This window comes from Cetorhinus maximus, chromosome 19, assembly GCF_964194155.1.
Source record: "Cetorhinus maximus chromosome 19, sCetMax3.hap1.1, whole genome shotgun sequence".
NCBI lineage: Eukaryota > Metazoa > Chordata > Chondrichthyes > Lamniformes > Cetorhinidae > Cetorhinus > Cetorhinus maximus.
Genome location: NC_135897.1, coordinates 93,626,079 through 93,642,391, shown reverse-complemented (window position 1 = coordinate 93,642,391; position 16,313 = coordinate 93,626,079). Strand labels below are relative to the sequence as shown.

At 42.3% G+C, this 16,313-nt stretch overlaps 1 protein-coding gene across 1 annotated transcript in view; it reads left to right on the top strand.

Annotated features, from left to right (window-relative positions):
* The window catches only part of LOC144694113 (scavenger receptor cysteine-rich type 1 protein M130-like), a 123,967-nt gene that overhangs the window by 90,016 nt on the left and 17,638 nt on the right, over positions 1-16,313 (top strand). Inside the window, exons 15-19 of the mRNA XM_078564471.1 lie at positions 927-995; positions 4,817-4,876; positions 7,726-8,043; positions 11,733-12,047; positions 12,965-13,279. Coding sequence (XP_078420597.1) covers positions 927-995; positions 4,817-4,876; positions 7,726-8,043; positions 11,733-12,047; positions 12,965-13,279 — 1,077 coding nt within the window. The remainder of the gene's footprint in view (positions 1-926; positions 996-4,816; positions 4,877-7,725; positions 8,044-11,732; positions 12,048-12,964; positions 13,280-16,313) is intronic.

Genomic DNA, 16,313 nt, shown 5'->3' with positions numbered 1-16,313 from the left:
CCATCATGCAAATTCCAAACATACACTAAGGAATATTGCCACGTTTCCTTTGGAAGCCTCTCTTGGTCCTTTTGTTATTTAATGAGAATGTTTAAAATAAGATGACTCTCGGAACCTGTCATTGTTTCTGTTCAAAAATCCAAATGATGTCGGTATCACTCGATCCGTGCAGGGCATTGATACCTTGACTTGGTGACTCGGTAATGAAAATACATCTCTCACCAAAATATCACAAGATCCAAAAGTACAAGAGAAGAATATTAATGTCTGACCCCTAAAGCAGCCAGACTGAAGAAATATTATCCAAGTGCAGCTGACAGCCAATCTCAAAATTCTTCACACATCCACTCAAGTTCAGAACATTGGAATCAACTAAAGTCAGCTGTAGTAGACTCCTCTGTCCAGCCATTGCCTTCAAGCATCGTTGTCACCAAGACAGGTTCGACGAAAATTATGCTTAAATATGTGATCTCCTTGAACAAAAAACAACACCCTTCATTACCTGGCAAAACAACCCAGGGTCACAAATCGCATGCCACATCAAGTCGTTCATGGTGTTGTGCAATTAAATAACCAACGACTAACAGGAGGGGGAGGCTCCATAAATGTCCCTATCCGCTACAAGACACAAAATTCGAAAGACGGCAGACCAGGTACAATTTATTCACGCAATAACATTTCTGCATTAATTACCAGAGACTGCTATTGAAACTAAAAGGGTGTTTTTTTTTTTCCCCTGACTTGGTCTGATGTGATTTTATTTTGTACACAAGTATAATGTGGACGTAGGCATTAAGTGGAAATAAAGAAATTTAATGAGGAACGAATTGGGTATGGGAGTGTTCGGGTTCAATAATTTAATACTACTAACTGATTGTTTTTATTAGATTTTCAGAATGTAAATCGTCCCCTTTTTTGTACTTCAGTCTCAGCAGTTCGATCATCTCTACAACCTCCCAGTCAAAGTGCTACAGTTAAACCGTTGAACGACAAAGGTAATGTTTTCTTTGCTTAAATTTAAATTTTTCAGAAAACATTAAATACTACAACAAGCTAATCCGTTGCATTGACTTAAAATGTCTTGCTTAGAAGGTATACGTCACACATCTAGTTTACTGAGCAGTGAGGATGTTGATTTTCCTGAGGTTATATTCTGAGTGGAGGGCAGACACCTGCCCGGCCAATTTACTTATGCTGATAACATTGTCTTAAACTTTTTTTTTGTTTGAATCCGTAACTTATTCATTTAACCATTGTTAAAAATCTGATTGCCTAGCGGAGTGCTCCTTCAACCTCCTGAAAACTATCCCCCATTATATTTCAGTAGGATGGATAACTTAAGTAAGCTAAAGACATCGTGAGTTCAGGTCCGAAACCGGGCAAGTGACAGGCATGATAAATGCAGGAGGCTACACAAACATTGAATAATTTTCCGAACAAAACCCATTAAATGCTATGTAACATGAGCTCGTTTTAGAGAAACAATTAAGATGTCGCTGACCCTCACTGGCAGTTTCTCAGCCGTGTTTCCCTGCAGTGTGACGGCAGTGCCTCTTGCAAAAGATGCGAAAACTCTTGCCCAACTGCCGTAGAAATTGAAGCTGAAGAAGGCACTGAGATCTCTCCGTCATATTGAACGGAGTTTACACATCTTACATTTTCTTACTAGAGCGGCCCAAAAAAGGTCTCGAAAAACTTCAAAAACGACTTATGTGATGATAAGCGGCATTGCTTATGGCCCTACAGTAATTTTATTTGACTAATAAAGTCGAATTTTCAAAACAATGACTTCATAATTTCTTCCCTAAACTTCTAAACTAAATGCTAGTGACGTGCAACCTTTACCAGCCTAAGTGCCCACCTATTATGAGAGCTGCCAACACTTGACATGAGACCAATAGAAATGACTGGCGGCGTATCTTGCCATTTTTGTGCACTTTGCACATAACAAACACTACAAATAGCGCTACAGGGAATTGCGAGTCAACGCAAGCTTGTGAACTCAAATGGAATCCGACACGTTAACATTGGGTTGTATAAACCTGCCTAACTTGAGTACCCACTCAAGTGGAATTCCTGACCCAACCCTTAACAAAAGCAATAAGCTTAACATGGTAGATTGATGCGCATTTATCAAAGTGCTGAGACTCAGAATTAGTTGCCCTTTAGTTGCACATTAATGGGAAGTAGTCCCATTCAATACAAGTTGCCTCATTCTTTTGTTCAGGATGTGTGTGGCACTGCCGGTGCCATGTGTCGTGCCAATCTCGCACCATCTCAGTTGGCCATGACACAGTCTGAAGATTAATAAAGAGAAAATATTCAATATCAGAGTTAAAATTCATAAGTAGCGCCAACAAAGGGATTTTGTTCAAGTTATTTCCCTTCTGCACAAATGTACATGCTGAACAAAGTTACAAGTTAGAGCAGAATGTATTTTTAATATTCTAAGCAAAAGGCAATTTTCGTATCTAATGTCAAAGTAGTTTGTAACCATTCCAAGCTTATTATCTCAGATCGGTATGGGCATGCTCACATAATTACAGTCCTCCCTACCCTAAATGTTCAACAGATTTGACAGACGTGCGATTGGTGGGCCCGGACGCCCCATGTGTAGGAGAACTTCAGTTTAATTATCGAAGTCAGTGGGGCTCCATCTGTAGCAGTCGGTGGGATTCAGCTCCTGGAGAAGTCGTCTGCAGGCAACTTGGGTGCACCTCGTATCACACAACAATAAACAGTCCCATCTCACAACATACAGCACCTGTTTTGTTGGATAACATTCAGTGCAGTGGAAATGAGTCTTCAGTTTGGGAGTGTCGATTTAGCGCTTCGGGCCAGATGAACTGTGAAAGTGGGATGGTTGTAGGCATCCTCTGTAAAGGTATTTGTTCCATTGTTCATTAGTGTTCAATATTTTCTTTCATGTATTTTGATCATTTGCATGAAACATATTCAAAAAGAAATCCATTGCATTCCCCGTTTTAGTCCCACATTGATCTCCCAATCTCGCTTGGGTAGTCATGACAGCCATCCAGTGTGCGTCAGGGGCCATTTATGCTAACGAGGTAGAACGTTTTTACTGTGCTGCCTTGTATTTCGAATCGACGCTCTTTCCCTTGGTGACATCATTCGAAACCCCAAAAGTAAGTTTCCACATTTATGATGGTGAGACTGCAGCTTCACCTCACCACAACCACCCCTCTCAACACCTCCAGAGTCTCTCAATTGTCAGCCTACATGTCCACACCCTGTACTGGATGAACAGAAATCGTATTCAATGAAAAGTTGGGAAAGCTGTAATCATCGCCTTTACCCCCACCAGAAACTTCACTCCGCAGTCACCAGCTCCCTCCCTCTCCAGTGAAATTGTCGAAGGTTGAACTCTGGGCTCTTCACAAACTCGGCTTCTGAACACATAGCTGTACAAACCCTAAGATCACTTGACTCCACCTGTGTAATCACCCTTTTCTGCCTGTGCCTTAGCTTGTTAGCTGCTGAAACTCTCATCGTTAGTCCAGGCCAATTGTATGCACTCCTGTCTAGCCTCTAACATTTTACCATTCGTAAATTTGACGTCATACAAAAAACTACTTCCAGTGTCTTTAATCACACCAAATCCCATTCACTCATCAGGCTATGCTCGCTGACCTACACCAACTCCCCTTTCAACAATGCTTCAAATTTAAAATTGTCATCCTTGGTTTAAAATCCCTCCGTGCTCTGCCTTTCCCTAACTCTGTAATCTCCTCCAGGCCTACAAACCTGTGAGATTTCTGCAGTATATTAATTCTGGACCCTTGAGCATCAACCATTTTAATCACCACACCATTGATGGACGTGCCTTCAGTTGCTTATGCCCGAAGCTTTAAAATTCCAAAACACACGATGTCCAATAGGCAATCTGTTAATTTAGCTTCTGTGGAGGTGTCGATGGCGGTGGTGGTAAGGTAGAGCTGAGTAATGCCCATGCAAATTAGAGAACTAATGCTATGCCTTTGGATGATGTCATGGGGGGCATTGATTACCTTAGAAATGAGAGGGAAACAAAGATAGATACTTGGGGGACACCAGAGGTAACAGTGCGATTGTGGGACAGAATCCATTGCAAGAGATAGTCTGGCTATGATTTGATAGATAAGAAACGAGGTGAGAGCAGTCCCACAATGATGACAGTGAAGAGGCTTTGCGGGAGCCTGATATGGCCAACGTGGCAAAGGCTGCAGTTCGATTAAGTAGAAAAGGAGGGTTAGTTAACCTTTTTCAAAGTCACATGGGATAACATTCATGAATTTGGTTTGGTTACTCTCTGCTGGCGGAGGAGGGGTGTGGAAAATTTGATTGTCGGGGTGTAAAAATAGATTTCCAGAAAACTGGCATGAGTTTGGCAGTTGACAACACGTGCATGGAGTTTGGAGAGGAAAGTGTTGTTGGAAATGGAATGGCAGTTTGCAAGGGTCAAGTTTTGTTGTTTTGAGGAGGTATGTTTCTGGCAGTTTTAAAGGAAAGAGGAGAAAAACTTGTGGAGAGAGAACAGTTAACAATATGGGTTAACATGGTGCTCAAGTTGGGTGGCCAGCAGTTCAGTGGGAAAACGAGCAACGAAGCGGGAGGTTGACAAATTGAAGATGTAGAAGACGTGAGCATGATATGAGATCAACTGGATAGATTTGCGAGTTTTGGGATAGGGCAAAGGGAGACTTTAAGTTTAACTCTGTAGGTAAGAGGATGGTATGAATGAGGCAAAGACAGCTAATCGATGGCTTTGCTCTCAGTGTTAAAGAAATCAATGAGCTCCACATGTTTATTTTTGAAGGTGATGTTGGAACAGAGAGAGGAGATTTTGGTTATGAAGATGGATTGCCGTCGATAAGCAGTAGGTGGGTTTGTTTTTTTTAGCATTCCAGTATGATTCTTAAATAGTGAGCAGGTTTAGCAGACGAGCGTAAGATTCGATAGTTCTTTACCTGGTTCAGCCAGATGTGTCACTGGCTGGCTTTACAAATTTTTCACCGTGTTGTTTCAAGTCTGCTTCCCATGAATTCAAGGGGTTTGAGATTAGGGGCGTACCAGGGTGGAAAAGCCAAGGTGAGAGAGAACGTAATGGCCATTTTTGGAAATGAGGTCATCAAAGTTGAGAATGTTATTGAGGAGGTCAGTAACTCAATGAAACGTCGAGGTCAAAGGAGGGGCAACGGCTAAACAGTTGCAATTTGGAGAAATGTGGCTATAACTGCATTGGGGACATCTGTTTGCAAGGGTGCATGCAGAAAGAAGTAGAGTTGGGTTGTGAAACGTTCATATATGTGGAGAGTTATAAAAGGAAGTGATCAGCAGTCGTCTTAGCAGCGATGGTATGATAGGGCGAGTAAGGCAAGATGTTGTTGCTATTACAAGGGAAAATTAATATAAAAGTAAGGATGTTTTGCTACAGATGTACGTGGGGTTTTTGAGACCATACCTAGAGCACTGTGTACAGCATTGGTCCCCTTACTTAAGAAAAAGATAAAATACGTTCGAAGCAGTTCAAAGAACGTTCACTCCACTGATAACTGGGATGATGGGGTTACTTTACGAAGAAAGGTTGGATAGGCTGGACCCATGTCCAATGCAGTTTAGAAGATTGAGGGGTGATCTTATTGAAACATATCAAACCCTGAGGGGATTTGGCAGGGTAGATGCTGAAAGGGCGTTTACACTTGTGGTAGAGACTACAACTAGAGACATGTTTTTTTTTAAAAGCGACCTCCCATTTATAACGAAGATTTGAAGATTTTTATTTCTTTCAGACAGCGTGAATCTTTGGAGCTCGCTTAACCAGAGAGCGGTGGAGGCACGGCTAATGAATGTTTACGGCAGACGTAGATAGATTCATGACTAACAAGGGTTGGGGGGTGGGAGGGGGAGGCACAGGTATCGGGGGTATGCAGAATGTGGATTTGAGATGACAATCAGATCAGCCATGATCTCATTGAATTGTGGAACAGGCTCGAAGAGCCAATTGACCTACTCCTGCTTCTAATTTGTATGTTCGTATCTATGTTAGGCCAGGTGAGATGGCAAGGTCAAGGGTGTAGTCGTAAATATCAATTCGAGAACTTCCAAGGAGGGAGAGATTTAGGGAGGATAAGGGGGCAATGGGCAAAGAGGAGAGCGAGTGTGGTGAACTGAGATATAGAATGAATTCTAATGAGCGGCACTGAGGATGAAAAGTAGTTTGGTGCACAGGGTGTGGAAAGTAGTGAAGACCTCTCAGTGAGAAATGCTTAACCGCGTTTGAGATGGCGATGAAAAATGGCGATTTTGAATTAGAACTAATGGGGTGGAACAAAGTGAGATGCAGAAAGGAGGAGGAATTTCCAGAGGACTCAGGGGCCACACCAAAGTAAGATTTGGAGCTAAGCAACAAAACATTACCAAAATAGTTCTGATTGGGTAAATAGTGGAAGATATAAACAGTAAGTGAAACTTCATTCAGGAGAAAGGCACCATTTTCCCTCAGCCATGTTTCTTTGAAGGACATGCTGATGCAATCATTCACAACAAGCTCATGAATAGCAAGGGGCTCGCTCATAAAAGACGCTCCGGAGAGACTGTGCAGAGTAGAGGTGGGGGTAGATTCTACAGGATCACCTGACGGAGGAGTGGGTTGGTAAGGAAGGGGATTGGCAAGATTAGGCCCAGTGCGCGCACTGTGCAAGTGACTCGACGAAAGAATGGGTTGGGGCAGTTGCGATTTCAGGAATTCAGAATACTTCATTCACATCAGTGCTTTAAATTACGTCACATCGGGATAGTGCTGTTTCATGTGCTTCTAATGCTAGCTGCGGGGCGCCGTTTAGAGCAGATGACTGCATGGGTGCCCCTCATTTCCCTGCTGGTGGCGTTGTGAGCCCCAGAGAGAACTGCTCGGCCACTGTGTGCCGCCTCCAGTGAAATTTAATTTCAAACCCATGTATGTAACATGCTTTCTGGTCCAGGAAAATGGCAACACCACTTCACTAAGAACCTTGACTATCAATTACGTAACTTGCTGTCGTGCCAGTTGACGTAAGGCCTCCATTTGACTCGCTTGGAATGCCACAACAAACAGTCGATCATTCGACACACTAGAGTAACGGCTGTTTCCAGATTATCAATCTTAAAGCAATTCATGTTTCAAAAGCAGGCTTTTAGCTTTGATTGAACCTGGGATGAGGTAAAGTCCACCACAGTTTCCATCCACGTCATTCCAACCGGGGTATTACCCTGCTTGTTTAATACTCCAACCAAGGATTTTGTCTGCCATATTACCGGCTTGTCTAAATGTGCTGCTTCTGTTCTCCTCCACTAAACTTTCTAATCATTCAGGCACTTGCCTCTCCTATTCATGCTTCCAAATTATAGTTCTCTCTGCCTGCACTGTCCCGTGTTCTGTTTTTAAAACACTAATTGCCTGTTATCGGTGTGCTCTATTTATAGCTCTAACTCCTATGTTATTATATTGCGCCCCATGCGTTATGATTATGTTGGTCACCACATATTATGCTTCTGTTATGCCGGTAAATATAGAGCTAACTTGCGCTGTAAATGCATCTTTTTACACGATATAATTTACACTTGAAAGGTTGGGCGTTAAATCTAATGCATAGATGAGTTTGAACAGGCGGTTCCCTGCTTCTTATTTCAAATCAGTGTATTATTGCTAAAGTAAATAATCTGAAATTGAAATTTGTCCCACAACAGTCAAGCAAAATGCGGTGCTTAAGGGTGGAGGTAGCCCTTGTGCTGGGAGAGTTGAAGCCAGTAGCTTCCGTGAGTTGCGTATTCTCTGTGGTCGAATGTGGGATATGAACGAAGCTCATGTTTTTTGTAAATACCTGGGCTGTGGCTACGCCGTATCAGCATCAGGAGATTCCCAATTTGGGATTAGTGACTGGCTTGTATTGAATGCTGAAATTCGCTGTAACGGCACAGAGGACGACCCCTGGAAATGTGAGGTCAAGCGTTTGGCTCACAGAAACTGTTCGAAGGAAAAAGAAGCAGCTGGTGTCGTGTGTTCAGGTAAATCTCCTGTCTTTATTATTTTAGAAAGTAGAAGGTCACTTCACTTGGCAACATCGAACAAATTCGGCAAAAACTTCCCATTTTAAAATACTGAGAATTAACTAAATTCACTTTGAAGGGCTCAGATTCAGGAGCAGATTATAATGATCCATTATAATTTATGGATTTATAATCTTTCCTTTTTTATTTATATAGTCCCTCCTTGCTGTCGTTTGATCAGGAATATAAAGCAGAAGGGCAGCCTTTCTCTGGTTTAAAATAAAGCAGAGTAAATATTACCACCGCTGTCACAACCAAGGCAGAGGGGCTAGTGATTTTAATTTACTCCCAAACTACAGCAGAGTCTCCAGATTGCAGTTGGCCTATTTCCCCAGCAACATTCAATGACCGGAAGGTAGCTAGGTAATAAAAATTGATATAGTTTCGGCATCTTCATATCAATTGCGGTCAGTGGGTGATAGTTTCGTAATAAAATCATATTATTTCCCTATGAAAATGCGGTTAGTGCAGGTGAGCAACATAATAGAAATGATGCACATCAAGTAAATTCCATTATTTTATTCGTTCATGGGATATGGGCCTCGCTGGTTAGGCCAGCATTTAACGCGCATCGCTAATTGCCCTTGACAAGGTGGTGGTGAGGTGCCTTCTTGAACGGCTGCAGTTCATGTGGTGTTATTTACAGCAGTACGGGCTGCAGGCATAATTGACTGGTGATTTGCCCAATAATCGCCTTTCTGCCCTCTGTAAGGTATCACTATGCACAGCCAGTTTGCTTCAGAAGAAATTAATTGATATTTTATAATACTTTCTACGAACCACCAGAAAATCACATGGCCATATGACGTAGGGGCAGACGTTGACCCTTCAGCTCATCGAGTCTGCTTCGCTATTCAGTGAGATCATGGCTGATCTGATAATCCTCAATTCCATTTTCCTGCGCTTTCCCAATAACCCTTGATTCCCTTGCTGATTAAAAACCCGTCTATCTCAGCCTTGAATATACTCAACTACCGAGCTTCTACAGCCCTGTGTGGTAAAGAATTTCATCGGTTCACTACCCTCTGAGAAAAAAAAATCTTCCTCATCTCCGTTTTAAAGCCCACTCCCCTCACCCAACTCACCACCGCCACCCCCCCCCCACCCCCCCCCCCCCCCCCCCCTCCCCCGCCACCCCCGGCAACCTCCTTACTCTGAGATTATGCCCACTGGTCCGAGACGCTCCCACATGGGGAAACAACCTCTCAGCATCTACCCTTTCAAAACCACTAAGAATCTTATATGTTTCAATGAGGTCGCCTCATATTCTTCTGAACTCCAATGAGTAGAGGCCAAGCGACTCAACCTCTCCTGATAAGAAAATCCCTCTATACCTGGGATCAACCTAGTGAACATTCTCTGGCCTGCCACCAATGCCAGTATATCTTTCCTTAGATAAGGGGGCGAACATTTTTCACAGTATTCAGGGTGTGGTCTAACTTGTCCCTTTTATAGTTTTAGCAAAACTTCCCAACTTTCAGTCTCCATTCCCTTTGAAATAATGGTCAACATTCCATTTGCCTTCCCTATTACCTGTTCAACTTGTAAGTTAACTTTCTGGGATTCATGCACAAGGATTCCTATATCTGTCTGTGCTGCAGCCTTCCGCAATCGTTCTCCATTTAAATAATGGTCAGCTCCTCTATTCTTCCTGCCAAAGTGCATAGCCTCACATTTTCCCATATTATCTTCCATCTGCTAAGTTTTTGCCCATTCACTTAACCTGCCTATATCCCTTTGTAGACTGTTTGTGCCATCTTCAGCACTTGCCTTCCCATCAATTTCTGTGTCATCCACAAACGTGGTGGTAGTACATTCACTTCCCTCATTTAAGTCATTATTATATATTCTAAATAATTGAGATCCAGCACTGATTTCCTGTGGCATTCCACTAGTTACATAACGCCCTTTAACATAGATCCAATTATTGGCATACTGCAACGCAGTATTGTACAGCATACCCAGCACCGTGTTATGGCCAGGTAAATGGTTTAATTAAGGATGGAGACTCATCGTTTTTGACGCCAAATAGATTTGCTCATAATAACAATGTAGTGCTGTGCTTCATAAACAGCTCTGCCAAGTTGATAATTGTCTACAGGTACCCAATCAAAAATGAGAGAAGAAAATGTGTTCAACGTAATCCTTTCTGATAAAAAATATGCTGTCTCTATAAATACTAACTTGTGTACGACGAGTACAATTCTTTGTAATCTCAATGCTCTTTGTTAACCATTTTTGAACAATTTTATATTAACGAGTTAATGACTTATTTAATAGCCTCCAAATTAAACTGCAGCAGTTTCAAGGTACTAAATGCGGATGTAAGTAAAATGCTATCTTTATTGATTACAATTAATAGTTGTAACATTTTATTGTAACAGATTTTAGAAACTGGTAAACGATTATTGGACTTCGCTGGCTAGGCCAGAATTTATTACCCATCCCTAATTGCCGTTGAGGAGGAGGTGGTGAGCTTCCTTCTTGAGCCACTGAAATCCATGTGGTGTAGGTACACCCACAAAGCTGTTAGGTACGGAGCTCTAGGGTGTTGACACTTAATTATTAGCGAGTACAGTTACACTTTATAAATTACAATCGCTTTATCCAAACAGATGGTTTGAAGCTTAAAATCGTAAACATAACATCGTGACATTGCATTCGCCTGTGTGAGAAAATGCGATTGCGTTTCACAGTGATATCAGGCCGACTCCTTGTGGTTTATTTTTGTCAATGGGATTGAAGAAATAACATGGCAAGGTTACAATTCCAAGGAAAATATTAAATGAGTTCAGAGCTCAGTGATTTTGAAATACATACTTTGGTTCTGTCTTCACAAAGGAGGACACTAATAACATACCAGAAATGTTGGGGAACACAGGGTTTAGTGACAGGGAGGAACTGAAAGGAATCAGTATTAGTGGGGAGATTGATGGGATTGAAGGCCAATAAATCCCCGGGGCCTGATAATCTACATCCCGGAACGCTTAAGGGAGTAGCCCTAGAAATAGTGGACGCATTGGTGGTCATCTTCCGACATTCTATAGACTCTGGAACAGTTCCTACAGATTGGAGTGTAGTTAATGTAACCCCACTATTTAAAAAAGGAGGCAGGGAGAAAACAGGGGATTATAGACCAGTCAGCCTTTTGTCGGTAGTGGGGAAAATTCTAGAGTCCATTATAAAAGATTTAATCGCTGAGCACGTGGAAAACTGTTGAAGAGTCATACGGACTTGAAACGTTAACTCTATTCTTCTCCGCAGATGCTGTCAGACCTGCTGAGTTTTTCGAGGTATTTTATTTTTGTTTTTGTTTTGGATTTCCAGCATCCGCAGTTTTTAGCTTTTATCTATTGAGTTGGATGATCAGCCACGATCATAATAAATGACGGAGCAGTCTCGACGGGCCGAATGGCCTACTCCTGCTGCTAGTTTCTATGTTTCGATGAAACTAAACATATTCAATTGAACCAGATGGTTCGTGGAAATAAACCATTTGGAAGAGCTGTGAAAGATTTCGTTACATTTCATCGTGAACTGCGGGATTGAACACAACGGCAATTCTGGTGGAAAAAAAATGTGACATTAGGCTATATATTTAAAGAAATCATGATGAAAACTTTATACGATCTGTTTAAAATCAACAGAACACATAGAGCCGAGACTGGTTGGTGGAGCTGACGGATGCTCTGGAAGATTAGAGATACAGTATGGAGAGACGTGGGGGACTGTGTGTGACTCACATTGGGATTCACAGGACGCTCGTGTGGTTTGCTCGTCACTGAAATGTGGGGATGTAATATCAGTACCTGGAGGGGCTTTCTTTGGAGAGGGCAATGGTCCCATTTGGCACGATACATATCAATGTCACGGCAATGAGGCCATTCTCTGGGACTGCTCCATTTCACCAAGAAATCATCACAACTGCACGCACAGAAACGATGTCAGTATCATTTGCTCTGGTAAGCGTTTCATTCCTACCTACACCAGAATTCAGATGTACCGCAGATAACTTAAAATCGGTGCAAGCGTTCTTATAGATTCGCTACCGTCCCTCTCTTCACCTCTGTCATTTATCGGGGAAACATCGCTGATGCTCAGTATGAGACGCAAGTTGCACTTGATGTTTTGACATTGTTGATTGGAAATGAGGAAGTGATTTCACGTTTCCTTTTGAATCAAAATCTTTTATTCCCCGCCTCCACGAAAACACTTACAGTTTAAAATAAACTCAGGAAACCTATATCGATGCACCAGCAAACAATAAAATAATAGGTTCTCGAAGCTCAGATGCCAGTAAAGTCTGGAGATTGACAAAATTACATTAAAAGCCTCTCAGACTCCAATGGATTTTGTTCTTTTCCGCCAAAAGCAGGATCGGAACAGTAAATGTCCCAGCGTTTCAACGGAAGATCGATCGCATCCTTTCCATTTTATTTCCATCTTTTCCAGAACTTTGAACCTATCAACATCCTCCTATTCTAGTATTCTATTTTGTTTCACGGAACAAGGGCCAATAAAAGTCCAAAGCTTCCCGTCAGCTGATCAATAAAACTAGTTGCCTTCTTCTATTCTTGGTATTATCCTCCACGTTGGAGTTCAATTCTTCATCTTAGACCTTAACAATTGTCCTAGTTGTTGTTTCTCAGCAAACCATTCGCTTCTCTGTGCCGGTTCAGTGCAGTAATGTTACAGTGATGTTGCGGAAACGTTGAGAATTCTTTTCGTCATGATAACTCACTCATTGCAGCGTTCAAAATTCATTCCGTGCGCAAATATAGAGCTTTTGTTTATTGAGCAATTCCGTTTGGTGCACTTGGATAAAAGTCTTTCCAATGGAATTAAGCAGCTGAATAACGTTCGTTGTTTCTGCACAAAGGACAAAATGGACCGCGGTTAGTTGGTGGCAAGAGCGCCTGCTCAGGAAGAGTGGAGTTGCTACTGGGTGACACCTGGGGTACAGTTTGCGATACCCGCTGGGATTTACAGAATGCGGCTGTCACCTGCAATCACCTTGGCTGCGGGACTGTGATATCAACGCCAGGGGGCGCATTCTTTGGAGAGGGAAACGGTTCGATATGGTCTGATATCATCGAATGTGTCGGCAAGGAGTTGCGTTTGAGCGACTGCCCTGTTTCATCCTGGGGGCACCAACGGTGCACACACAGAAATGATGCTGGAGTCATCTGTTCTGGTAGGTGATCCATTCATTGTCAAGTGTCAAATTTACTCTTAATTGCATTATTATTTATTTGCTTGTTAGAATTCTCGATTACGTGTGATATGACGCCTTGTTTAATTGGGAGAGAGCGTGACTAGGATGCCAGGGTTAATTAGTGCACTTCAATTCATCTTCGTTGTCAGATATTGAAATGAATCTTATCTAATACTTTCTGAGGAGTCCGGTATTACACTGCACAACCCCTACGGGTGAGTCGAATACGAAATTGGATCAGTGCAAGCACAAAAGGTCTGTTGAAATCTCCGTTCAAAATGGGTGGTATAACTCAATTCCAAGACAATGTGTTTGACATCATCTCAAGCGGGCGTTCATAACTCAGCCTCAACCAGGTGTGTGCATCTGAATCCCAAGTGGGCGCAGATATCTTGGTCCCAAGTAGATATTTGTACTTCGGCCTCAGGTGAGCGTGCACACCTAAGTCCCAAATTGGTTGTATGGTTCGGTTCCAAGTGACCTAGGGGCTGTGTGTATTTCAGTCCCAATGGGGTGCCTCCACCTTATGCCCAAGCTGATATTTATGCCTAAGTGTTCAGTAGTTCTGTGCGCTTCAATGCCAAGTGAGTGTGCAAAATTCTGATCCTACTGGCGGCATATGCCTTAATCCGAAATGGGTTTACATGTCTCAGTCCACATGGGAGGGTCTAAATCAATGTCAGCTGACGTCTGCACCACAGCCCAAAGTGGGTAGCTCAGAAAGAGTGTACATCTGGAGCACCATACGTCACTCTGAGCACTAAGGAAGAATATGTTGGCATAGCTCATCAGGATATTGGAAAGGTTGTTTCCCCTCGTGGGACAGTCTTGGACCAGCGTGAATAATCTCAGAGTAAGGAGTCTCCCATTTACGACAAAGGTGAGGAGGAATTTCTTCTCTCGGAGGATAGTGAATCTGTGGAATTGTTGACCGCAGGGGGATGTAGAGCTTGAGTCGTTAAGTGTATTCAGGGCTGAGATAGACAGGTTTTGGAGAAGTAAGGGAATCAAGGGTTATGGGGAAAAGGCAGGAAAGTGGAGCTGAGGATTGTTATGGGCGATGTAGTTGGTAAAGCTGATTTATTTTTAAAAATCCCAGAGGGAGACTTGCAACAACTGTCATAACCTATAATTTTAAGTGTTATGTTTCACTTGCGACTCTAAACTCAGGAATCAGACCCTCAGCTCTTGAGGTATTGCACTAAACTAATTGAAACATTTTATTAGCTTATGCAAGTTAAAAATATATATAAACATGGCTACAAATTACTACTATCATAAAGTTTTTAAAAATCCAAACTAATCTCCATGAAAGCAACAGCAAACCATGGATTTAACCAAAGCATTTTCACAATCCGAATTCAGAATGAGGTTCTTTTCACTTTTCAACCAGTTGGAGGCTTGCAGCTGCCTTTTGATCCTACATTTCGTCTGTCTGCACACCCAAAAATAACTGAAGTAATATCTACCATCACTGACTGAGTTCAAATTCTCATTGTCTCACCAGTCTCTTTGAACTTTACCTTTTAACAATGAAACCCCATTCATTTTACTAAATCTTAATAGTAACATAAACATATTGCTTGTTAGGTGCCAGAAAGGCCTCACGTTTTCACCCCGCTACTTGAATGTTCGATTCAAAAAATGGAAATGCACACTGTCTCTCTTCCATATCAAACTAGTACATATCAAAGTACCTCGACTGGTTGGCTTTAATCTAAATAAGCCATACCAGCAGACCAAACATTTATTTAAAAAGAATAATATTTTCCAAAATATTGTAGACATTAATATTGAAGGAGGGAATCTATCTCCACTTGGAGAGGCAAGGTTTGATTAGAGATAGTCAACATGGCTTTGTCAGAGAGAGGTAATGTCTAACAAATTTGATTGATTTTTTTGAGGCGGTGACCAGGTGTGTCGATGAGGGTAGTGCAGTTGATGTAGTTTATATGGATTTTAGCAAAGCCTTTGACAAGGTCCCACATGGGAAACTTATAAAGAAGGCAAATGCACATGGGATACAGGATAATTTGATAAGGTGAATTCAAAATTGGTTTAGTTGTAGGAGGCAGAGTGTGATGACAGAAGGATGCTTTAGTGACTGGGAACCAGTGTCCAGTGGCGGACCACAGGGATATATGTTGGTTCCCTTATTATTCGTCATTTATATAAACGATATAGATGACTATGTGGGAGGTAGGATTAGCAAGTTTACGGATGACACAAAGATTGGTTGGGTGGTTAACAGTGAGGTTGAGTGTCTTGCGATACAGGAAGATATAGATGGGCTGGTCAAATGGGCAGATAAGTGGCAGATGGAATTTAACCCTGAAAAGTGGGAGGTGATACACTTTGGAAGGAATGATTTTTCAAGGGAGTATTCAATGAACGGCATGACACTAGGAAGTTCTGAAGAACAAAGGGACCTCTGCGTGTGTGCCCATAGATCTCTTAAGGCGGAGGGGCATGTTAGTTGGGTGGTGAAAAAGTCATATGGGACACTTGCCTTTATCAATCGAGGCATAGATTACAAAAGTAGGGAGGTCATGTTGGTGTTGTAAAGAACCTTGGTGTGGCCATAGCTGGAGTACTGTGTGTAGTTCTGGTCGCCACATTATAGGAAGGATGTGATTGCACTGGAGGGGCTGCAGGGGAGATTCACCAGGATGTTGCCTGGGATGAAACATTTAAGTTATGAAGAGAGATTGGATAGACTTGGGTTGTTTTCGTTGGAGCAGAGAAGACTGAGGGGCGACCTGATCGAGGTGTACAAGATTATGAGGGGCATGGACAGAGTGGATAGGGAGCAGATGTTCCCCTTAGTTGAAGTGTCGGTCACGAGGGGACATAGGCTCAAGGTGGTGGGCAATAGGTTTAGGGGGGATGTGAGGAAAAACGTTTTTACCCAGAGGGTGTTGACGGTCTGGAATGCACTGCCTGTGAGGGTGGTGGAGGCGAATTGCCTCACATCCTTTAAAAAGTATGTGGATGAGCACTTGGCACGTCATAA